This window comes from Palaemon carinicauda, chromosome 11 (genome assembly GCF_036898095.1).
Source record: "Palaemon carinicauda isolate YSFRI2023 chromosome 11, ASM3689809v2, whole genome shotgun sequence".
Taxonomy (NCBI): domain Eukaryota; kingdom Metazoa; phylum Arthropoda; class Malacostraca; order Decapoda; family Palaemonidae; genus Palaemon; species Palaemon carinicauda.
In genome coordinates this window covers 14,754,918-14,781,327 of record NC_090735.1, presented here as the reverse complement: position 1 = coordinate 14,781,327, position 26,410 = coordinate 14,754,918, and the positions used below count along the sequence as shown (strand labels likewise).

General features: G+C 47.6%; 1 protein-coding gene across 1 annotated transcript in view; it reads right to left on the bottom strand.

Moving 5' to 3' along the window:
* Positions 1-26,410, bottom strand: part of LOC137649980 (ATP synthase subunit C lysine N-methyltransferase) — a 74,395-nt gene that overhangs the window by 21,911 nt on the left and 26,074 nt on the right. Inside the window, exon 3 of the mRNA XM_068382973.1 lies at positions 15,439-15,549. Coding sequence (XP_068239074.1) covers positions 15,439-15,549 — 111 coding nt within the window. The remainder of the gene's footprint in view (positions 1-15,438; positions 15,550-26,410) is intronic.

Genomic DNA, 26,410 nt, shown 5'->3' with positions numbered 1-26,410 from the left:
AAATGGTAAACAAGCAGGGACTTGACTAAGTTCCCAATTGCATTCATAAATAGCAACAGAGTTAGTCTATCTTTCAATTGCATATAACCAGGCAAGGCCTTTTCTTACAGAGTGATATAAGTCCTCCTTGGCATTTTCTTCCAAAAGTAGTCTGTTTCATTGCAAGTGAAAACTTTTTGGAGACTACGGCCGTTCGCATTACCATAGAATTTAAATTCCCCAACATATTTCTTAGCAGCTGCATTGTTTGAACTGGCAACCTCCCCATGTCTTTCTTTCAGTTCTGTGAATGCTAATTTCCTTTTTAAATTTATAAAACCAGCCTTGAGTAGCCCTAAAAACTTTAACTAGAATTTGAAATATCCCTATTTAATTAGGGTGTTTTAATTACTGTATGTCTAAATGTATCGGCTTCATATTTTTACTTATTATTGTCTCTAAATCACTATCCCTGCAAACTGTCTTTCATTACTCCCTATCAATAAAAACTTCTCTAGTTCCTCGATGGTCTTACTTCTTTGTTTAGATGAGATGACATCCTTTTGCTACATTAGCTTTCATGGCTTCTTTATTTTTATAAACCATGTAGATTGTCAATTTTGGTATAAATAACATACTCTTTGGAACTGTCTGTCACATTGCTACCTCTTTCTGCCTTTTCAAATATCTCCTTTCTTAGTTCTTGAAACCTTCGTTTTTGTATTATCATTCCTACACTAAAATAAAGAAAATTAGCAATAGTTAACTGAACAGTACTCTGTGGGTCTGAACTGACAAAGAGCTAAACATAAACTAGATCAGCTACCTTTGTCTAGGACATGTCGGTCACCTTGGCAAAGCGTCTCGACCCATAGAGGTCCTTTAAACGACCTTCAAATTTTTGTTCGATCTCTGGGCCAAACTATTTTTGAAAATGACAAATTCGTAGATAATTTGTATTTTTCCTAACCATACAAACCTTAGCTATTTAAATAGGGTATTACCATCGGCATAGCTGAATGACGAGCCATTAGATTTTTAATGAGGGTTAACTACCCCCTTGCTAGTTAGCGGGGGGTAGGGGAGGGGTAGCTAGCTACCCCTCTCCCCTCACACACCGGTGAACTGATTCACTTCGCTTAGACGTAGGACTTCACGGGGGACAGGGCTGGCGGGCAAGTACGATTAAATAGCTAAGGTTTGTATGGTTAGGAAAAATACAAATTATCTACGAATTTGTCATTTGTTCCGTAACCGAAATACAAACCACGCTATTTAAATAGGGTGACTTAACCCTTAGGTAGGGTGATAAGTCCCAGCCTTACTGGCTTTAGCTTTGCCCGGGGACTCAGAATCCGAGTGTGTAGCACTCGAGATAAGGAGTCCCTGCACCTCGCAAATCCCTTGCTCTGCAAGGAACGTGCGGCCTACGTAAGCTTGTGTGTGAAGGAATGAAGTGTGACTCATCCTAGGAAGTTGACCTGGAATCCTTTAGATGGAATTCTAGGATAGGACGTTCCCAATACCACCTCGTCAGGGTATGGGGGACGCGACAGTATTCTCTTAATACTAGGAACACAAGGAAGCATGGTTTACCTGAAGTGGTTTGAGATCAGCTGTGCAGAGAACCCAGGATGCTGCTTTCCCCAAGAGAGAGGAGGATGAAGAAAAGAGTAAGGGCCAGGCATACTTTTTCATTCATGCAGACTAAAACCGGGTAACAATGCCCTCAACCTTCTGCTACTTGTCCATTAAGGAGCCTGAGGTTTAGACCAGCTGTTGTGCAGCCACCACAGGGCCGATAGAGAACGTATCGACCCTCCTGTGGGTCACGTCCTGCAGGTAGTGGGCTGTGAAGGTCGTTTGACGCTTCCAGACCCCAGCTTGTAGAACCTGCGTCACTGAGTAGTTTCTCTTGAATGCCAGGGACGTAGCGATGCCTCTGACACCGTGTGCTCTAGGGCGACGTGACGGAGGAGGGTCTGGATTCAGGGAATGGTGGATGACCCTGCGAATCCATGCTGAGACGGTGTTCTTAGTGACCCTCCACTTCGTCCTTCCTGTGCTCACAAACAATGCTCGCACTCGAGGACGGGCTGCAGCTGTTCTCTTAAGATAGAGCCTCAGACTCCTTACTGGGCACAGTAGGAGATGGTCTGGGTCATCTGTTAAAGAACGGAGACTTGAAATCCGGAAGGAGTCGAACCGTGGGTCCGGAATCCCAGGATTTTGAGTCTTAGCCACAAACTCAGGGACGAACCCGAACGTTACCTCCCCCCATCCCCTTGAATGGGCGACGTCGTACAAGAGACCATGAAGTTCGCTGACTCGCTTGGCCGAGGCCAATACGAGTAGGAACACCGTCTTCCAAGTCAGGTGACGATCAGAAGCCTGGCGTAATGGTTCGAACGGAGGTCTCTTAAGAGACCCGAGGACTCGAACCACGTTCCATGGAGGAGGTCTCACTTCCGACTGAGGGCAGGTAAGCTTGTAGCTTCGTATGAGTAGAGAAAGTTCCAGCGAGGAGGAATTGTCCATTCCTTTCAGCCTGAAAGCTAGGCTTAAGGCTGAGCGATAGCCTTTCACTGCCGAGACTGAAAATACACAAGAAACTCCGCTATTGCTGGAATACTGTAGTGGCATCGAGGGGAGAGATACCCCTTCCACGACACCAACCACAGAAGACTCTCCACTTCGCCTGGTAGACCCCAGCGGATGACTTTCGCAGGTGCCGAGACATCCTTTCCGCAACTTGTTGCGAAAAGCCTCTCTCTGTGAGGAGATGCTGGACAGTCTCCAGGCGTGAAGCCGAAGCGATGCTACGGCTTTTTGGAAGATGTTGCAGTGTGGTTGCTTGAGTAGCTCGTGTCGCGGAGGAAGTTCTCTCGGGAGTTCCGTCAGGAGCTGCAGAAGGTCCGAGAACCACTCTGCATGATGCCATAGCGGAGCTATTAGAGTCATTGACAGGTTGACTGATATTCTGGTCTTGTTGAGCACCCTTCTCATCAGACAGAACGGTGGGAAGGCGTAAACGTCGATGTTGTCCCACCGTTGTTGGAAGGCATCTTGCCAGAGTGCCTTGGGGTCCGGGACTGGGGATCAGTACAGCGGAAGCTTGAAGTTCAAGGCTGTCGCGAACAGGTCCACCGTTGGGGAACCCCACAAAGTCAGGACTTTGTTGGCTACTAGATGATCCAAAGACCACTCGGTACTCACTATCTGCGATGCTCTGCTCAGACTGTCGGCGAGCACATTCCTTTTGCCCGGAATGAAGCGAGCCGATAGTGGAATCGAGTGGACTTCGTTCCATCTCAGTATCTCTACTGCAAGATGGGATAGCTGTTGTGAAAAGGTAACTCCCTGCTTGTTGATGTAAGACACTACCGTGGTGTTGTCGCTCATCACCACCACGGAGTGACCCGCCAGGGTTTGTTGGAACTGTTGAAGTGCCCGATATACGGCCTTCATCTCTAGCAGATTTATGTGGAGGCAATTTTCTGATTCTGACCATAGGCCTGAGGTCCTCTGGTTCAGAACGTGGGCCCCCCACCCTTCTTTTGAAGCGTCCGAGAACAGCATCAAATCCGGGGGGAGGAAGAGAAGATCCACTCCCTTTCGGAGGTTTTCGTCTGTCACCCACCACTGAAGGTCCGTCCGTTCCGCAGAACCCATAGGGACCAGAATGTCCGGGGAATCGTGGCCTTGATTCCACCGGGACTTGAGCCGCCATTGCAGGGATCTCATCCTGAGGCGACCGTTTGGAACTAGACGGGCCAAGGAGGAAAGGTGACCTAGGAGACGTAACCATGATTGGGCTGGAAGCTCTTCTCGTCTGAGGAAAGGATCTGCGACCCTCTTCAGCCTTGCTATCCTGTTGTCTGATGGAAAGGCTTTGTGGAGATTGGTGTCCAATATCATGCCTAGATATACCAGTCGTTGAGATGGAAGCAGAAAAGACTTCTCGCGATTTACCATGATCCCTAGATCTTGGCAAATTCCCAGAAGCTTGTCTCGGTGTCGAAGAAGGTTCGATTCCGAGTCTGCCAGGATCAGCCAGTCGTCCAGATAACGGAGGAGACGGATGCCGATCCTGTGTGCCCACGAAGAGATCAGGGTGAACACTGGTGAATACCTGGGGTGCTGGTGCTGTGGAGAGACCGAAACACAGCACCTTGAACTGGTAGATCTTGTTGTCTAGGATGAATCTTAAGTACTTCCTGGAAGACGGATGGATTGGGATCTGGAAGTACACGTCCTTCAGATCCAGTGTACACATGAAGTCTTGCGGTCTCACTGCAAGTCTGACCGTGTCTGCTGTCTCCATGCTGAACGGAGTTTGTTTGACAAACTTGTTCAGAGCTGAGAGGTCGATGACTGGTCTCCAGCCTCCAGACGCCTTCTTTACAAGAAAGAGTTGACTGAAGAAGCCTGGGGAGCCGTTGACGACCTCCTGGAGAGCATCCTTCTTCAGCATGGTCTCGACTTCTGCCCGTAGGGCTAGCCCCCTTGCCGATCCCATGGCATAGTAGCTCAACGACACTGAATTCGCTGTCAGGGGAGGAAGAGATGTTATGAACGGGACGCGATATCCCTGACTGATCACGGAGATCGTCCAGGAATCGGCCCAGAGTTGCTGCCACCTGAATGCGCAACTTTTTAGGCATCCCCCCACTGGTGGACATGCAGGGGGATTGCCAATCCTAGCGTTTGCAGCCTCGGCCGCTCCCTCTAGGATTCTTGCCTCCCCTGGAGGACTTTTTGCCCTTCTTGTCTCTGACAGGAAAGGGCTGCTGCTTGGACACCGTCGTCTTTGCTGCCGATGCCGGTTTCGTCGTCTTGGACTGGCAAGGTTGTTGAGGTGTTGGAGGTTTGTAGGGCTTTGTTGTAAGAGCCCTTTGGAGAAGAGAATCCTGGTTTGATTTTCTCCACCTCTCAGCTGCCTGTTCCACATCCTTGGGCTCAAACAAACTCTTTCCCAGGAGGGAAGTGTGTCTGAGCTTGCAGACATCCACGGCTGGGACCTTCGAGTGGAACCTCTCGGTCACCGCATCACGTCGCTTCAGGATCGAGTTAGCCCACAAGTTCGAGACTTGGTGGGCCAGAATCTCAATGGTGCGCATGCCCGAAAGGAAGAAGGTCTCCAAGGCCTTCCTGGTGCTCTCCTTGGACAGCTCCTCGGATCGCAGCAGGATGCCCAGAGACCCCAGCCAGACATCCAGCCACAAAGTGGCCTGCATGGCACACTTTGCGACCTTCTCCTGACTCAGGATCTCTGTTGCCGAAAATGTCACTTGCCGGCTGGAGAGTCTCTCAAGAGAGACTCCCCTGGTAAGCTCTTCCACAGAGTGGTGGAGTGGAAGAGCTAAACAAGACTCCTCCATGATCTCAAAATACCTCCTCTGTTGGACACGAGGAGGTGGGAGGAGCTTGTTGCCAGCAGTGGAACGGCTGGAGGAGGCGAGCTCGGAGAGCTGGCCCTCAACCTTATCCCTGGCATTCTTCACTCCTTAGGACCAAGGCAAAGCCACATTGGCCTTAGTGGGTTTCTGAGTGCCAAAGACTCGGTCCAGGACCGTGTCCTTGCCCTCACGAGGGGCGATCTCAGGGTCCTTGAACCCGTTGAGATGCCTCATCAGAGTCAAGACTTGCCAGAAGGCATGTTCTGACTCTTGCTGGTGAACTGGCAGCAAAGTCTCCTGTCCCCAGATGCTCTACTTGGGGGGACACTTGGACGTTCTCCTGGGGTCTCGCTGGCTCTGGTCGAATCCTGGAAGAAGACTTCGGGATAGTCTTTGAGTCCTTGGGTTCCCTTCTAGGAGGGATGCAGGACTCCAGCAACGAAGTCTGAGGGCTCTTCTCCGCCCCAACACGGGACGATTCTCCTACTCGCGGTGGGGTTTCTCCCATTGGTGCGGTGGGAGAAGGTCTCACCTCGGTAGATTCTCCTGAGGACAGAAAAGCTTCGTCCACAGGAGAAGGAGAGAACGTCGGTGGGGGGAAGGAGCCTTCCTTACGGACTTCTTAAGAGCCAGTTTGACCCTGGGAGAAGTCACCACGATCTCTACTCCTCTCTTCCTCTTCAGTGGGGTCGGAGCTGCCATTCGTTTGAGACCCAAATCAGCGAAGGCAGGCTCAACAGCCTGGACGACAGCTCTGATAAGGGACCTAAACCATGGCTGCTTACTGACAGACGCAGTGTCAGAGACTCCAGCTGGAGGGAAGGGGATCGGGTGATTCTTCGGAGTAGATACCATAGGGCCTGCCTGAAAAGAAAGGGAAGTAGATTGGTGCCTAGACCTCTCTGAAGACCTCCCCTCCTCGTGCGAGCGCGCTGTTCTGCGCTTGCAGGGGGGGGGGGACCGTGAAGAAGATGACCCGACTGCTCTCGCTCCTGAAGACTCGCTAGAAAGCTCGCGTTGCGAAACCCGGAGGGAATCGCGCTTGGGCTCGCGCTGGCGTTCGCGCCATGGAACAATCCCATGTTCGCGCGGGGGCGAACGTTCGCACACGTGAATGGAGGTGTGGGCGCGCGGGCGTGGGCGAGGGTGCACGCGGGCGAGTGTTGGCGACCAGGAGAATGACGGCGCGTAGGCGAACGACGGAGCGCAGGCGAGCGAGGGCGCACAGGAGAGCGATGGCGCGCAGGGCGAGCAGGTGAGCGACTGCGCATAGGTGAGGTTGCGCGTGGGCGCGCAGGTGATCTTCTGCGAGCAGGCTCGTGGGTGCGTGGGCGTGCTAGGAGAGTGATGGTGCGCAGGCGATGGGGCCCGCGGACGCGCCGGAGATCGCTGGCGTGCAAGTGCGCGATCTGGAGAAGACAGATAGGGCGCAGGATCAGCAGGCTTAGAAGCGCGTGAAGGAGACTGCTCATGGGCGCGTTGTGTCCAGTCCACCTCTGGAAGTGCGCACGGTAGGAGCTGGAACCTGTGGGCGCGAAGGTGACTGAGTGCGATGGCGTGTAGGTGAGGGTTGACGAGAGGGCGAGTTCCTAGGGCACGCAGGTGAACGCTGGCGAGAAGGCGAAGGATGAGGCTTCCTTCCTACGCCCAGATCCGAAGATCGTGGGCGCGCTGGCGCGCAGGGGAAGTTCGCTGGCGCGCAGGGGAAGTTCGCTGGCGAGTTGGAGATCGTGGGCGCGTAGGGCGCGTATCAGGATCAGGGCGCGCAGATGTGCGCTGGCGAGGAGGAGATCGCTGACGCCCAGGAGAGCACTGGCGAGCAAAAGATCAATGGCGAGCAGGAGAGCGCTGACATGTCGACTCTGCCATAGGAGATCGCTGGCGCGTTGTTTCTGGCACAGGATGACACTCGGCAACAGCAGGAACAGGAGAAGGCTTGCGCGTATCTGCGCGCTCGATCGTGGGCGCACAGGTAAAACCTGGCACTTAAGGGACTTGCTCACATTGTGAGACAAGCCCTTTTGCCCCGAAGGAACCGGTGCCCGTTTGATAACGGGGTGCGAGGGCGCCTACTGCGCATTAGCTGCCACGAACGGTGAAGGAGGGTCAGCAGGTCTGGCAGGCGTAGGAGATCGCGAACGATCTGTAGAGATGTCCAGAGATGCGGCTGCAACGGTCAACTCACGACAAGGAGGATCCTCTGCGGGGGACGGTGAGGGTGAGGAGCCGAAGAGGCGCCTCCTAACCCCCCTGTGGGGAGAAGGAAGACCTCTACGGCGAAGAGGAGGGCGAGCCTTGCGACGGATACGTCCTCTGGGAGCAGGAACACAATCGTCGGTCCTCCGAAGAGGAGTCTCTGTCAGTGAACTCCCCCGAGGGGGAGAATCACCTGCAGGAGAGACCGTTGGACTCGGCTCCTCCCTCGAAGGATGTTCGGAGGGGGGAACTGAGCCTTCAGCAACATCAGCACCCAAGGCAGGGGTTTGACCCAACCCGTCGGAAGCCATTGCCACAACAACGTCGACGATAGAGGGTCAACCTCCGCTATCACCGGCGACTGTTTGACAGCTGCGCCCAACTGGATCAAGTCAAACAGGGCTTCCCTGGAGGGCAAACCCTTAAGCCCAAAGGAAGCCCAAAGCTGCAATAAATCAGCATTATAAACAGAAACAGAAACAGATAAATCCTCCCCCAGAGGAGGAGGAGGAGCTGCCTCGCTATGGGAGGCAACTTCCTCTCCCGAACCCCGAGGTCAGTCAACAAAAGAACGGCCTACACTACCACTCGACGGCCTCTCACAAGAGACCGATCGAGCGGGAGCTTCGGAAGAGGTCCGGGCAACGAAGAAGAATCCTTGGAATTTTCCTTCTTCAAAGAAACCCTTGAAGGAGAAAGATCCCGCTTAGACTACTTCTTCAGTCGCCGGGAAAACCTCTCCCACTGGGAGGTAGACCACTCCCTGCACTCACTGCACACTTTATCCTCATCACACCGTTGACCTCTGCAGAACGGACACAAGGTGTGAGGGCCCGTCTCGACCGCCGACATATAAGTCCCACAATGGCGGTCGGGTAAACCAGGGCATTTCCGCATGATAAGGAGAGAGGCCAACTTCCAAACACACAAACTGAAAGAGAAAGCAAAAAAGATTAAGGCTGTCAATGCGAGGGTGAGAGCAGACACGTCTGACCATCACCCGAGCCAAAAGCGAAGTGAATCAGTTCACCGGTGTGTGAGGGGGGAGGGGTAGCTAGGTACCTCTCCCCTACCCCCCGCTAACTAGCGAGGGGGTAGTTAACCTTCGTTAAAAATCTAATGGCTCGTCATTCAGCTACGCCGAAAGTAATACCCTATTTAAATAGCGTGGTTTGTATATCGGTTATGGAACAAATTTTATTTGATTACAAAACTATTTGATATCTAACATGTTAAACCTAGATGCTCTATGCAAGGTGGTGTTTATATACAAAATGTTTGCAAATTTTGAGGACTATCTTAGTCAATGTACCTCAATGATTGAGTCTTGTTACTGTTACTTTGCTTACGAATACATAAAAAGGGATTTTGACGAAGGAAAAATCTATTTCTGGGCTCCGACCCGTGTCGCCCAGTGAAATGCTCCTTTAGCACCATTTCTAAGGTATATAACTGCTATATATTACCAGAGAAAAAATTGCATAGGGATGCCAGGTTGAACCCAGCTCGCTCACCTATAAAAGGTGTCGATATATAATACTGGGGCGTGATAAATCACAACCAGAGGCCTCGCACCATTTACATATCTCCTGTCAAAATCCCCGAACAGCGAGGTGCCGTTCCACCTCCCACTACTACTAAAAATCCCACGCCAGTGACGTCACTCCTTAAACAGCACGCAGTTTTTTTAACCATATTTTGCCTTGTGTGAATTTCGCTGGTTTTACCTCAAGATGTCCGACTCCACTGTCACTACATCTAAGTTAAGTACCAGATCTATGAGTTTTGAGATATTGGAGGGGGCCTTGTCCAGTTTTGTTTATATTATTCAGTTTTTTATTCACGACCTTGCTGGGTCTCTCTCGGGACAGGCTCCTTTCCTCTCTCTCTCTCGTTCGTTCTAACGATTTTCAATAAGTCCTCCATACTGATTGTTTCTCGTTGTGAACTTTATGGATCGCCACGGTTCACACACCGTATTAATTTCATTTTGTCCTGTTTTATGATAACAGTTATTTCATATTCATGTGCGTATTTTGGAGGTTGGCATGCCTGATCACCATCGGCGTTCTTTTCCACATATCTTATCTTAGCTTATTTACGTTCGCACGCCACGGACTCGCTTACTATTTTAACGTCATTTGTATGATTGCATTAGCTCGAGGGGCTTTCATGAGTCAGTTATTACAATTTAGTTTTCATTTGTTAGCACTTCACTGACCCTGTGTTCTGTTGGTAGCCCTACCTACTCCTAGCGCCGTCAGGCTTGTTCTTTCCTGTCTCTTGTTCGTGCCCTCGTTTGTTTTACGATTGATTTATAGCTAATTTTATTATTATTATTATCATCCAGCATGCCTTCCTCTCTTATTTACCATGTGTTATGTTTTTTATAGGGTTTTAATCTTTCCCCGTGATCATATCACTCGTGGGTCAGGCAGGTTGGTATACCTGATATCGTCTCGGAGCCAACCTACTCCTAGCCTCCTCCCGCCGATATCTTATAAGCGCCTATGTACTCCTCCCGGGGGCATCCGCTTTGCACGGGCGGTTCTCGTTGTTCTGTGAGGCATTCTATTATTATTCATTAACGTACATTACTTTTTCCCACTGCTCTACCCGGTCGTAGTCGTTTTCTTTCCGTCGCTCGTTTGGCCGACGATCGGCGGGGAGTTTTCGATTCGTTCCGTGGTACCTTGTTATGTTATTTAATATTAAGTTGTGTACGGGCTTCTCCCTCTTGGTCCCGCACTTCACGGACCCTTTTAAGATCCCCCCCCCCTCTGCCACGCACCTCATATAGATATACATACTGTATATATGTTTAAAGACTTCCATTACGGGATCCCCGGGAGTAGCTTTTATTCATTACCATTCGGTCGAGTTTTTTAGTTGAGCCCCGGAGCCAACATTATTCATTATTACTTGGATTCCCTTTATATTTTAGTCACGTTTATCTATTATATACAATCCTAGTTCTCGACCTTGCCTTCCATGATATGATCACGACTACGGTTTGACTTAATTTAATTCATTAATTTAATTTAATTTACAGTAATAATTTTATAATCAAGTAAAGCTGTTATTTGATTTTTTTAAACACCGGGGTCCCCTGGGGGGTCCCCTAATTTGCCTTCATTCAATTTTTAAGGTACTTACATATGAATAATTTTTATCATTTATTTGATATATGACTTATAACCCCCAGACCCCCCAGGGTCCCCTATTTGCCTTCATTCATATGTTTAGGCATTTATATGAATAGTTTTATCATGGATTGGATATATATATATATATATAGAGTTACAGCATTCGGGCCCCGTGCCCTTCTTTTGCTTTCATTCAGGATAATTATAGCTATATATATTCAACTTTATTAACATGATAGTAACTTTTATATATTGCGGCTATATATAAAAGATTTACTGTATATCATTATTTTGGTATTGATACTTAAGCAATCCGGACCCCACGGTCCCGATTTGCTTACATTCAAGATACTTTATGGCTATATATAAAAGACCGTACGTATATAAAACATTGTTATCATGATATTGATATATAGATCTTCTATCATGATATTGATATCACTTAAGCACCCGAGGCCCCCGAGCCCCTATTGGCTTTCCTTCAGGATTCCTAATGTATATATAGAAAACATTTTTAGCATGATATTGATAGATAAATCTTTATCATGATCTTGATATCATTCAAGCACCTGGGGCCCCCAAGCCCCTATTTGCTTTCATTCAAGCACCTGGGGCCCCCGAGCCCTTATTTGCTTTCATTCAGGACTCCTGATGTATATATATACAAAACATTTTTATCATCAGGATTCCTGATGAATATATATAAAACATTTTTCCCTTTCATTTAGGACTCCTTTTTTTTATATATATATATATATATATATATATATATATATATATATATATATATATATATATATATATATATATATATATATATATATATATATATAAAACATTTCTATCATGATATTGATATGTAAATTTTTTAGCATGATATTGCTATAATTTAAGAATTCGGGGCCCCGAACCCCTATTTGCTTTCATTCAGGATTCCTGATGAATATATATAAAACATTTTTATCATGATAGATAGATATATATATATATATATATATATATATATATATATATATATATATATATATATATATATATATATATATATATTTATTTCAAGCACTGGGGCCTCCAGGCCCCTAATTTGCTTTCCTTTAAGATACTCATGTATCTTTTATTTTACAGACTGTATGCTGTGCATTGACGGCATGTGCCGTTGTCATCTTCCAACCCTGCGGCCATGACATGTGTCATTCACACGCCCACTGTTCTGTCAGAGTGGATGACTTAGCTGTATGGTATCCAGGCGCTTGTGTAGTCTGCTACACAATGACCTCCACTCTAACATCTGACTCGGTGAGTACATTTTCATTGATACAGACTTGTAGGGAGTTAACATTAATTTTAAATATTAATTTTAAGGCCACTAATCCTCTGGACTTCCCGCATGCCTTTCACTTAGTGTCTACGAAGTCCTTGGACTTCTTCACTTTCTTTGACACAAATATCCCTCGCTAATAGTCTGTTCTCTTTCAGTGCTCCCAACTTGAGAACGATACAGCTCGGGCTACCCTCAAGATCTGGATTGACGGGTTTGCCCGCAACCTGAAGGCCACACAGCCTTATATCCTCCTGGGAATGGTGTTCCCGTCTCTACCACATGCTAAAACTTCACCTGCGGTCCCCGAAGAATTGGCGGATCCTTTCATCGAGAGGTTCAAATCCCTTCTTCCGGCCCCGAACCAAGAAGAGACGGGCGGCACCCTAACTGAAGACGTCTCTACCCTCAACCTCGATGTGGAATCCATGGCTCTTGACGATCCCGACGCAGGTAGGGACGTAGGTGAGTCAAGTGGTTCCCGGGCTAAGATTCCTATCCCTAGCCCGGCTTTCTCTTCTCCTTCAGAACACTCTTCTTTTCGAGGTTTTCCGGGGACAACCGGGACTGGTCTCAATCCCCGGCCTGTTATCCCCAAGGTGAAGGCTCATCGTAAGAATTTATATACGACCCACGAGTCTTCCAAGGAACACAGGTCTTCGAAATCATCAGCTTCGAAGGCTAAATCTTCCTCCACCAGAGTCTCTTAAGACCCAATTGCTGTGCCTTCAACCTCTCACGGAGTAGTCTCCGTTCTGGCACCTGTTTCCCCCCAGCGGAATCATCTGGCCGGTGTATTTTTCCGAGAAGATGTTTGCTCGTTTTGAGTCGATACTATCGTCTCATACGCGACAATCACAAGAGAGAATAGCTTCTATGGAGAGCCTAGTTAAGGGACTCATGTGCTCGGGGCTGCCACCGCCACAGCAGCAATTCCCCATCCCCGATGCCTCCAAGCTTCCCCCTTTCAATAAGAATAACCCTTGGAGGTTGGCAGTGCATGCCCCCTTCTCGGAGGGTATGTTGTCCATCGGAGATTTCGGTACCCGGCCTCTTGCGGATTATGAATTCTACCCGCCGGGTCTTGAATTCCCCTTCCCCGGGTACGCTCGCCTAAAGGAAGAGGCTCTGATTCGATTGGTTAAGGGCCCAGAGGAAACTGTTACATTTCCTAAAGAACAGGCACAGTCTGTCTCGGTCGGCGTGTTCAATGAGTGGGATTGCTTGAACACTATGATTACGGCCTACAAAAGTTCATATACTATGTTTGTGGCCGACGACCAGACCCCTACCCCATGTGCGACCAAGATCATAGAGACGGTCTTTCAGCCTATCAAGGAAGAGAAGCCTTTACCTCACCTCAGGGAGACCGACTTACCCTACATAAAATAAACTTTCAGTTCATTGAGTTTTTTCCTTTATCAATAAAGGAACTGTACAGACTGTCTCGTATTCACAACCTACAGTACCGACATCAGTCCACATTTATGACTTGTCCAGTTTGTGAACATCTGGCTTGTTCCATAGAAACAAGTACCGTATATCATGAATAACATTTATATTTATTGTGTTTGGACGGTATAAATTTGTCTTGGTATCCCACCACTGTGAATCAACTTGCAGATCTGATGATTATTCACATGTACAGTACCACACGTTTGGGTACTGTACATCATAGAGTGCACATCACTACTAAATTTTGAAGTGAATTTTCATGTGGTTTTTGAGTTATCTAATGATATTTCTAGAAAGTATATTCATCATGGTCTTTTGAAGGTCAGTGAAAAATTGGAGCACTAGAATCCTTAGGAAAAACTTAAAGAGTTAACCTAGAGTTCAGAATAGGGCAAGTTAGGCTAGTATCACTGCCTTTGCACAAAGGTGCACTAGCCTTCTCAGATTGCATGAACATAGCAAAGAGCTTATGAAGCTCACTGCTACCAGCCCCTCAGAGCTTGGTAATAGCCTGTGTGGCATTGTCCACAAACAGTCTTCTCTGGATTTTCCCCCAAACTGAAAGATACAGTACTAGTTTTACTTTTTGTAGTCCTTCACATCAACTTGGTTAATCGTAGACTGAACGAACATATTGCTCCATAAGATTGACTGGCAAAACTACCACACTCAGCACCATTCTCCAAACCACAATGCTACCCTAGACAAGTGATACAAAGTGAATGCAGATCTGTATCTCTTAGCAATAAATCCCTGAAATAATTAACAAAGGAATACTAGCAAAGATGGATGAAACTAAGATACTAGTTTTACTTTAGTAGTCCATCACGTAAACTTGGTCAATTGTAGACCTAACATATTGCTCCATAAGAGGGGCTGTTAAAGCTACCACACTCAGCACAATGATTGTCCAAACTGCAATGCTGCCCAAGACAAATGATACAAAGTGAATGCAGATCTGTATCACTTAGCATTAAATCCCTTAAATAATTAATATATGAATACTAGCAAAGCCAGATGAGAACTATCTCACAAAATAGCAATGAGCAGAGGTGATGCCATTGGAGCATACCTAAGATTTCTTATGGTCAGTCCCATACACTGCCCCATGAACTCAAACTCCACTGCAGGGCAAGACTAATAGAGAAAGAAAATTAGAAATTCTTAGATTTCTAGATATTTACCGACCTTCAAGATGGTAACCATTTGACAGTCTGGTAAGGTTTACAGAAATAATAGCTTCCTGAAATTTTAATAGAAGAGGACTCTCCTTCCTAACAATAACATCTCCCTTCACCACTTTCCTTGTAGGTCATCAATTTCTCTCAGCAAGGTACAATAAATCTTTAATATATCTGTTGTCAATCTTTAAATAATATTAAAACCTGTAAAGATAAAAAATAAAACTCCAGTAATGCAAATTATACCTGAAAAAGGCAAGGTTTTGGGACCTCAGAACAAATGAGCTAAATTTCCATTATTCCTTATATGAAAGATTGGTTTGTAATGCATCAGATTAGGCATCCAGTACTGTAGAACAGCCCTTTGGCTTCAGATTTAATAGGAATACCAAGGTACCGCAGTACAGTATTTCCAGTATTTGCCATCAAAAACCTGTCGTGTACTGTATAGCATTTAATTATACTTACTTGTCATAGCTTTATTTTTCTATTAATGCCTTGCATGACCATTTTATTTAACATCAATTACCACACAACAAGATGGCCTTTTAATTTATTCCATAAGAACATGTGCATAACAAATAAAGTAACCATGGCATTGGTTCAGGTTTTGGAAATTTCACAAATTTAAAATAAATGTGCAATATGATAGGTCTAAAGCCATCATAGCTAAGCTAATCTCAACTATTTTTAAGTTAAGGCAAATTTCCTATCAAAAATAATTTCAATTACATGAAAAAACATGAATCAACATATTAACTTACAATACGGCCATCACCACTGCCTAGATCAACTAAACGGCCACTGCGGCCACTTAATGCCCTCAGAACATTGTTCACTTGCTCCGTGGTAGCTGGTACATATGGTAAACAAACCTGTAGACATGAATACAAATCAGATTCTTTATTAAATCAATATTAAACAATATGACAAATTCGGAGATAATTTGTATTTTTCCTACCCATACAAACCTTAGCTATTTACACTGGGTTTACTTTCGGCGTAGCTGAAATTGACGAGCCAATAGATTTTAACGAGGGTTAACTACCCCCGCGCTAGTTAGCAGGGATAGGGGAGGGGTAGCTTGCTACCCCTCCCCCCAACACACCGGTGATTTGTCTCGCTTCACTTAGAGGTAGGACTTGACTTGGGGGATAGGGCTGGCGGGCAAATATGTGTACAGTAAATAGCTAAGGTTTGTATGGTTAGGAAAAATACAAATTATCTCCAAATATGATATTTTGATTATAAAATAAATTTTTGAATATACTTACCCGGTGAATATATAATAGCTGACGTCTCCGACGGCTCGATAGATTCCAAAAACTCGCGAGCGATCGCCGTGAAGGTTGCGGGTGTGACCACCAGCGCCGACTATCGGCCAGATACCGCATATACTTGTAAACATCTCCAGTTCTTCTCAGTCCCCTAGGTCTCTATCGGGGAGGAAGTGAGGGCCTTTAATTTATATATTCACCGGGTAAGTATATTCAAAAATTTATTTTATAATCCAAATATCATTTTTAAATATTAAACTTAGCCGGTGAATATAAAATAGCTGATTCACACCCATGGTGGTGGGTAGAGACCAGTATTAATACAATAAAGGCGTATATGCTCAAGAGTTTTTGACAATTATTCAAAAAACAGACTTAAGTATAGGTACCTGGTAAGGAAGCAGACTCTGATTATTACTCTGCCTCATTAGTCCGCTATCCTCATGAAGCCCAGCGATCCTCTTAGGATGCCGAAAGACTCCCAGGATCTGCTATAACCAGGGTGAACACCCCTATAACAGGACCTCATCAATACCCTTAATCTGGGCGCTCTCAAGAAACAATATTTTGACCACCCGCCAAATCAAAAAGATTGCGAAAGACTTCTTAGTCTCCCGTACAACCCAAAATAAGATTAAAAATTTCAAGAGTAGATTAAAAGGATATTGGGATTAAGGGAATGTAGTGGTAGAGCCTTCACCCACTACTGCACTCGCTGCTACGAATGGTCCCAGTGTGTAGCAGTCCTCATAAAGAGTCTGGACATCTTTCAAGTAATATAAAGCGAAAACCGACTTGCCTCTCCAAAAGGTCGCGTCCATAATACTTTTAATGGGTCTATTTTGCTTAAACGCTAAAGAAGTTGCTATCGCTCTAACTTCATGAGCCTTGACTTTAAGTAAATTATGATCCTTCTCACTTAATTGAGAGTGTGCCTCCCGAATCAAAAGTCTAATAAAATAAGACCACGCATTCTTAGACATAGGCAAAGAGGGCTTTTTAACGGAGCACCATAAAGCCTCTGAACAACCTCGTTGCGGTTTAGTTGTGGATAAACAAAAATTAAGAGCTCTAACGGGGCACAGCACTCTTTCAACTTCATTCCCCACAATCTCAGAAAGACTGGGGATTTCAAATGATTTAGGCCAAGGACGAGACGGAAGTTCATTCTTGGCCAAAAAAACCAAGTTGAAGAGCGCATACTGCTTTATTAGCGGAGAAACCGATGTTCTTGCTAAAAGCATGTATCTAACTAACCCTTTTAGCCGAAGCCAAGCTCACCAAAAAAAAGTGTCTTGAGGGTAAGATCCTTCAGGGAGGCTGAATTTAATGGTTCAAACCTGTCTGACATAAGGAACTGTAGGACCACGTCCAAGTTCCAAGCAGGAGTCGAAATATGACGCTCCTTGGAAGTCTCGAAAGACTTAAGCAGGTCTTGGAGATCTTTGTTATTAGAAAGGTCCAATCCCTTATGCCTGAAAACAGAAGCTAACATGCTTCTGTAGCCTTTAATGGTGGATGCAGAGAGGGAGCGACCGTTTCTCAGATAAGGCAGAAAATTCACAATCTGCACTACAGAGGCACTTGGAAGAGGAAATAGAGGAGGACTTGCACCAGTCTCTAAATACCTCCCATTTCGACTGATAGATCCTGATGGTAGAGGATCTTCTAGCCCTCGCGATCGCTCTAGCTGCCTCCTTCGAAAACCCTCGAGCTCAAGAGAGTCTTTCGATAGTCTGGAGGCAGTTAGACGAAGCGTGGGGAGGCTTTGATAAAATCTCTTTACGTGAGGCTGTCGCAAGAGATCCATCCGTAAAGGCAGACTTCTTGGAACGTCTACCAGCCATAGAAGTACCTCTGTGAACCACTCTCTCGCGGGCCAGAGAGGAGCAACCAATGTCAACCTGGTCCCTTCGTGAGAGGTGAACTTCTGCAGCACCTTGTTTAGGATATTGAAAGGTGGAAAGGCATAAACGTCCAGGTGAGACCAGTCCAGCAGGAAAGCGTCTATGTGGGCTGCCTCTGGATCTGGAACTGGAAAGCAGTAAGTCGAGAGCCTCTTTGTCAGAGAAGTCGCACAAAGATCTATGGTGGGTTGACCCCATGTCATCCATGGCTTCTCGCACACAGTCTTATGCAACGTCCACTCCATGGAGATGACTTGTCCTCTTCTGCTGAGGCAGTCCGCCAAGACATTCATTTTTCCTTGCACAAATCTCGCCAAAGGAGAGATGTTACTTGCCTTAAATGGAGTTCCTTCTGATCCGTGGATCAAAGACCCGAGCATTCTAGACTGTCCAGTGGAGCTCCCTAACCCAAATCCGATGCATCTGAATACAACACATGGTTTGGGTTCTTGATCGCAAGAGAAAGACCTTCTCGAAGTCTGATGTTGCTGTCCCACCAAGTCAGACATGTCTAGACTGAGTTGGAGATTGGGAAAGAGATACACTCTAAGCCCTTCTCCTTGTTCCAATGGTTTAGGTGAAATTGGAGAGGGCATAGGTCGAGTCTCCCCAGAGAGATAAACTACTCCAGCGATGAAAGAGTTCCCACGAGGCTAGTTCAAACTCTTACAGAGCAACTGTTTTTCTCTTGCAAGTGAAGGACTTTTAACAGAGCTTGTTCCATTCTTGTGGGAGACGAAAAGGCCCGAAAAATCAGACACTGTATCTCCATTCCCAAATAAAGAATAGTCTGGGATGGGGTACTGTAAGTTACGACTTCTCTACGTTCACTATGAGACCTAGCTCCTTGGTTAGGTCTAATGTCCATTAGAGGCTCTCCAGACAGCGATATAATGACGACGCCCTGATTAGCCAGTCGTCAAAATAAAGGGAGGCTCTGAATCCTCAAAAAATGTAGAAAGCTTGCTACATTTTGCAAGGGCCTTGTAAAAACAAGAGGAGCAGGAATGAGGCCGAAGTACAGTGCTCGACATTGGTACATTACTTTCCCGTCCACAAACCTCAGATGTTGTTGAAAGTTTGGATGAATCGGGATGTGGAAGTATGCATCCTGAAGGTCGAGAGAGACCATCCAGTCGCCTTCCCTTACTGCTGCCAAGACAGATTTGGTGGTCTTCATCGTGAAGTTTGTCTTGACAATGAACACATTGAGCGCACTTACATCTTAAGTACTCCTGCAGTGAACGTGGCTGCCAGATCATTGGAGCCATCCCTGATAGCCTTGTTCCTGCAGTGAACGTGGCTGTCAGATCATTGGAGCCATCCCTGATAGCCTTGTTCATGCATGACATAATTGTACAGCAATACATTGACAGCTGGAGAGACCTTCTTACTTAAGGCTCCCAGGGACCAATCCAACAAATAAAAACTTCAAACGCTCGAAAAACTCCAAACAGGAGATGGTCTAGCTCTGAAGCCGACCATAAAATCTTGGAGCGTCTCATGGCCAGGCGACGGGGAGAGTCTATGAGGCTTGAGAAGTCTCCCTGGGCAGAGGCAGGAACTCCCAAGCCGAGAACTTCTCCCGTGTCATACCAGACGCTCGCTCTAGAAGCCAGTTTAAAAGGAGGGAAAGCAAAGGCTGTCTCCCCCAAACTCGTCCTGGTGATCAACCAGTCGCCTAGCAAACGTAAAGCTCTCTTAGAAGAGCGAGAGAGCACTAGCTTAGAAAACGACGGCTTCGAAGTAGCTAGGCCTAGCGTAAACTCTGACGAAGGCGAACGAGGAGCAGCAGTTACAAAATGGTCCGGAAAAAGATCCTTAAAAATCAGCATGATTTTTTTAAAGTCCATAGAGGGCTGAGCAGCTTTAGGCTCCTCTCCGTCTGACAAAGTCCCCAAAGGAATATCAGTAGGAGGAGGATCAGCAACTTCCTCATCTGAAGGAACCTCGTCCGACAATTGCCGAGTCTCATGAAAAGGAGAGACCTGCCGCGGCGGCAACGCTTGACAGGCAATGTCAACAAGCAAAGGAGCAGCAGTAGCAGTAGAGGAAGCGACGTCACGACGCTGCTGAAAGGACTGAAATCCTTGTGACTGACCAACAACAACAACTGAAGTTGATTGACGCTCGACGTCACGTCGGAACTGCCTTGACTGCATAGACTGAGCAGGCAAAACAACCTTCGACTGCGGTGATTGACGCTCAACGTCAAGTCGAGACAACTGAGCCGATCGGCGAACGTCAGGTCGGGGCTGCGGCGGCAGCGGCTGAACGTCAACACGAGACTGCGGCAGCGGCTGAACGTCAACACGAGACTGCGGCAGCGGCTGAAAGTCAACACGAGACTGCAGCGAGGGAGGATCCATGTCACGTGACTGACGTGAAAAACAACTGACATCACGTTTCAAAGTACAAGAAACGTCAGCACTAACGTCAAACGGACGAGTAAATGCTCGTTTGGGCGGCTGACGGCCAGAGTCGCGTTTAGCGTAACGGCGACTCGAAAGCGAAGGTTCATCGTGAACCTGCTCAACGTCATACTTCTCCATAAGGGAGGCAAGCTTAGTCTGCATGTCCTGCAGGACAACCCATTTAGGATCAACGGGAGTCGGAACGGGCCGAGACGACGGTAACGTCTGTGTTGGCAAAACATTGCCTTTACCTCGACCCTCGGACCCCGTGTTACGCTTGCGTTTAATAGGCGAACAGTCTTCCGACGACTGCAAAGGGTCAGAGCTGTCCCAATGGCTACAGCCAGGACGCTGGATCTGTCCTGAAGGGACTGACTTTCGCTTCAAGGGTCTAGAAACCTTGCGCCAAGGTTTCTTTTGCGAAAAGTCTTCGGATGACGAGGAGAACACAGTCTCACCCGTCTTATGGTAAGGGCGATCTTGACGAGAAACGTCCGATACCAAAGAGGGAACGTCTGTACGTTGGTTAAAGCCTCTCGTCCCCTTAAGACCTACGACATTACTTCTCCCTGGTGCAGGGGAGCCTGAAAGAGGTCTCGGACTAGGGGAGCGACAAGCACGAACAAACGAACCCTCCGCAACACAGAACATGTTTTTTGCACTTACTTCACTGATATCGTATTTTTCAATAATTTCACATTAGGCATGAATAAAACTGATTTCTACCTGAAGCACGCAATTCTCCCTTACATCAAAAGGTTATAATTGCGAAATGAGTCGTATAATGTAAGCACATTAGTACAAAATGAAACACACATGCAAAAATCAATAAACATATACTGTACATATATATCGAATAAAACGGAAATATATAAAGTTAAAAAGGATCAGTGACTGGGGAGGAGACTAAACACTAGTTCACTAAAGACTACGTTTTCAATCTCTCACCGTACAGTGCCTTGGGACGAGAATAAAAACTAAAAACGTTTTATCCTCTCTCCCAGTACAGAGACTTGGGACGAGAGTAAAAAACTGAATCGAGAACGTTACTCGCTCCCAAACTCCTTGTACAGAGACTTGGGACGAGAATAAAGATCGGATCGTTCTCTCTTTCTCTCTCTCTCTCTCTCTTGTCACACACAAGAGAATTGCCCACTCACCCTTCGTCAATAAACAGGTTATTTGACCAAAGGAAAAAACTGAAAGGACTAAGAAATTGAAAATTAACAAGTTCCTTTAAATTAGTATCTAAAACACTTCAGTTTGAAAGAAGAATGAACAAAACGTCAAAATCGATTTACTTTTTCTGCAAAGTGAAACCGTGATTCTCTCTTTCTCTATCGTAACGATAGAGCGCAAACTGCGTAGCATAAATAAACCAAACGTTAGTTCATCTTTGAAAAAAACAGCACGAAGACTATTCAAAGAATATATTTCTTAAAATATTTTCTAAAAAATATTCATTTCATAACTCTTACAGAGCAATTGATTTAAACTTAACAAAAATAAAAGTTGAATGAGCTCAACGTTGTTTAACTTCGTTTTCCAAGTTAGGACCGCCTACAAGGAATAGGTAAAGGCCGCATATAAACAAAACATAAAATTTATCTTGATGTTTAGTATAAATGGAAAGCTAATCGAAGAGGCCTAATAAAGGCGGGTGAGATATAAAATATATATAGAGGAAAATCTATAAATATCAACAATAATCTATAACGTGATAAAATAATTACTAAAAGCCTTAAATACACTTCCGTACACTGAGGGAAGGGTCGGCCATCTTTACTCTATGGAAAAACCAGAGGTAAAAAAAAAAGCAAGGGCAAAACACTTTTCCTCTCCTTTCAAAAGCATTTCTTTTGAAGATAGTATTGAATAATCCAACACGGCGAAAGCAATAAAACCAAAACCAAGTACTTCACCAATTCGGTAGAAAACTCGAGGTCATAAAGCGAGTGGAACCAACTTGTCGACAAGACCGACAGAGAAGAACTGGAGATGTTTACAAGTATATGCGGTATCTGGCCGATAGTCGGCGCTGGTGGTCACACCCGCAACCTTCACGGCGATCGCTCGCGAGTTTTTGGAATCTGTCGAGCCGTCGGAGACGTCAGCTATTATATATTCACCGGCTAAGTTTAATACTTAAAATTGTCATTTGTTCCGTAACCGAAATACAAACCACGCTATTTACATTGGGTGACTTACCCCTTAGGAAGGGTGGAAAGTCCCCAGCCTTACTGGCTTTGGCTTTACCCTGAGACTCTGACTCCGAGTGAGTAGCACTCGAGAAAAGGAGTCCCTGCACCTAGCACGTGTGGCCTACGTAAGTTGTGTGTGGAGGAAAGAGCGTGACTCATCCTAGGAAGTTGACCTTGAGTCCTTTAGATAGGAATCTAGGCTAGGACGTTCCCAATACCACCTCGTCAGGGTATGGGGGATGCGACAGTATTAAGCTTAATACTAGGAACACAAGGGAGCATGGTTTACCTGCAGAGGCTGAGGTCAGCTATGCGGAGACCAGGATGCTGCGTTCCCCAAGAGAGGGGAGGATGAAGAAAGAAGTAAGGGCCAGACATACTCTGGGTAACAACGCCCTCAACCTCCTGCTACTTGTCCATCAAGGAGCCTGAGGTTAGACCAGCTGTTGTGCAGCCACCACAGGGCCGATAGAAAAGGTATCGAGGCTCCTGTGGGTCACGTCCTGCAGGTAGTGGGCTGTGAAGGTCGTTTGACGCTTCCAGACCCCAGCTTGAAGCACCTGCGTCGCAGAGAAGTTTCTCTTGAAGGCCAGGGACGTAGCGATGCCCATGACGTCGTGTGCCCTAGGGCGACGTGACGGAGGAGGGTCAGGATTCAAGGCGTGGTGGATGACCCTTTGAATCCAAGCCGAGATGGTGTTCTTGGTGACCCTCCTCTTCGTCCTTCCTGTGCTAACAAACAACGCTTGCACGCGGGGACGAACTGCAGCTGTCCTCTTCAAGTAACGCCTCAGACTCCTCACTGGGCATAATAGCAGATGGTCTGGGTCGCTTGTTACAGAGCGGAGACTCGTGACCCTGAAGGAGACGAACCGTGGGTCCGGCACTCTAGGGTTCCGAGTCTTGGCAACAAACTCAGGGACGAACCTGAACGTTACCTCCCCCCATCCCCTTGAATGGGCGATGTCGTACGAGAGACCATGAAGTTCACTAACTCGTTTGGCAGAGGCCAACACGAGTAGGAAAGCCGTCTTCCAAGTCAGGTGGCGATCAGAGGCCTGGCGTAATTGTTCGAAGGGAGGTCTCTTAAGAGCCCTGAAAACCCGAACCACGTTCCATGGAGGAGGTCTCACTTCCGACTGAGGGCAGGTAAGCTCATAGCTACGTATGAGTAGAGAGAGTTCTAGCGAGGAAGAAATGTCCACTCCTTTCAGCCTAAAAGCCAGGCTTAAGGCTGAGTGATAGCCTTTCACCGCCGAGACCGAAAGGCGCATTTCCTCCCGCAAATAAACGAGAAACTCCGCTAATGCTGGAATAGTGGCATCGAGTGGAGAGATACCCCTCCCACGACACCAACCACAGAAGACTCTCCACTTCGCCTGGTAGACTCCCGCAGAGGACTTTCGCAGGTGCCGAGACATTCTCTCCGCAACCTGTTGCGGAAAGCCTCTCTCCGTGAGGAGACGCTGGATAGTCTCCAGGCGTGAAGCCGAAGCGAGGCTACGGCTTTGTGGAAAATGTTGCAATGTGGCTGTCTGAGTAGCTCGTGTCGTGGGGGAAGCTCTCTCGGGAGCTCCGTCAGGAGCTGCAGAAGGTCCGGGAACCATTCCGCGTGATGCCATAGCGGAGCTATCAGAGTCATAGACAGGTTGACCGATAGTCTGGTCCTGTTGAGCACCCTTCTCATCAGACAGAACGGTGGGAAGGCGTACACGTCGATGTTGTCCCACCGTTGTTGGAAAGCATCTTGCCAGAGAGCCTTGGGGTCCGGGACTGGGGAGCAGTACAGGGGCAGCTTGAAATTCAAGGCTGTCGCGAACAGATCCACCGTCGGGGAAACCCACAAAGTCAGGACTTTGTTGGCTATCTGAGGATCCAAAGACCACTCGGTACTCACTATCTGCGAAGCCCTGCTCAGACTGTCGGCGAGCACATTCCTCTTGCCAGGAATGAAGCGAGCTGATAGTGTTATCAAGTGGACTTCGGTTCACCTCAGAATCTCTACTGCAAGATGGGATAGCTGATGTGAAAAAGTACCTCCCTGCTTGTTGATATAAGCCACTACCGTGGTGTTGTCGCTCATCACCACCACGGAGTGACCCGCCAGGGTCCGTTAGAACTGTTGAAGAGCCCGATATATGGCCTTCATCTCTAGCAGGTTGATGTGCAGGTACTTTTCTGATTCTGACCAAAGGCCTGAGGTCCTCTGGTTCAGAATGTGGGGCCCCCCACCCTTCTTTTGACGCGTCCAAGAACAGCGTCAATTCCGGGGGAAGGACGAGAAGATCCACTCCCTTCCGCAGGTTCTTGTCGATCAGCCACCACCGCAAGTCCGCCTGTTCCGAGGGTCCTATCGTAACCAGAAAGTCCGGGGAATCGTGGCCTTGATTCCACCGGGACTTGAGCCGCCATTGCAGGGATCTCATCCTGAGACGGCCGTTCGGAACCAAACGGGCCAGGGAGGCTAGGTGACCTAAAAGACGCAACCACGATTGGGCTGGAAGCTCTTCCCGCCTGAGGAAAGGTTCTGCCACACTCCTCAGCCTTGCTATCCTGTCGTCTGATGGAAAGGCTTTGTGGAGATTGGTGTCTAATAACATGCCTAGATAAACCAGTCGTTGGGACGGCTGCAGAGAGGACTTCTCGAGATTTACCATGATCCCCAGATCTTGGCAAAGTCCCAGAAGCCTGTCTCGGTGTCGAAGAAGGGTCGACTCCGAGTCTGCTAGGATCAGCCAATCGTCCAGATATCCGAGGAGACGGATGCCGTTCCTGTGCGCCCAAGACGAAATCAGGGTAAACACTCTGGTGAACACCTGAGGTGCTGAGGAGAGACCGAAGCACAACACCTTGAACTGGTAGGTCTTGCTGTCTAGGCTGAATCTCAAGTACTTCCTGGAAGATGGATGGATTGGGATCTGGAAGTACGCGTCCTTCAGATCCAGTGTGCACATCAAGTCTTGTGGTCTCACCGCAAGTCTGACCGTGTCCGCTGTCTCCATGCTGAACGGAGTTTGCTTGACAAACTTGTTCAGAGCTGAGAGGTCGATGACAGGTCTCCAGCCTCCAGACGCCTTCTTTACAAGAAAGAGTCGACTGAAGAAGCCTGGGGAGCCATCGACGACCTCCTGGAGAGCATCCTTCATGAGCATGGTCTCGACTTCTGCCCGAAGGGCTAGCCCCTTTGCCGACCCATGGCATAGGAGCTCAACGACACTGGATTCGCTGTCAGGGGAGGTTGAGATGTCGTGAATGGGACGCGATAACCTTGGCCGATCACGGAGACCGTCCAAGAATCGGCCCCATGTTGCTGCCACCTGTGCACGCAACTTTGAAGGCATCCCCCCACAGGTGGACACGCAGGGGGACTGCCACTCCTAGCGTTTACGGCCGCGGCCGCTCCCTCTAGGAGTCTTGCCTCCCCTGGAGGACTTACCGCCCCTCTTGTCCTTGACAGGAAAGGGCTGGGGCTTAGACACCACTTTCTTAGCTGCCGGCGCCTGCTTCGGTGTCCTGCGAGGTTGCTGCTGATGTTGCTGCGGAGCTGGAGGCTTGTAGGGCCGAGATGCAAGGGCGCTTTGGAGGAGCGAGTCCTGGCTAGACTTCCTCCACCTCTCAGCTGTACGTTCCATATCCTGGGGCTCAAACAAACTTCCCCTAAGGATGGAGGAGTGTCTGAGCCTGCAGTCATCCACGGCGGGGACCTTCGTGTGGATCTTCTCGGTCACCGCATCACGACGCTTCAGCATCGAGTTGGCCCACAGGTTGGTAACCTGGTGTGCCAAGAACTCGATGGAACGAGTGCCCGAGAGGAGGAAGGTCTCCAGGGCCTTCCTAATGCTCTCCTTAGACAGATCTTCGGAGCACAATAAGATGCCCAGAGAACCCAGCCAGACATCCAGCCACGAAGTGGCCTGCATGGCGCACTTCGCGACCT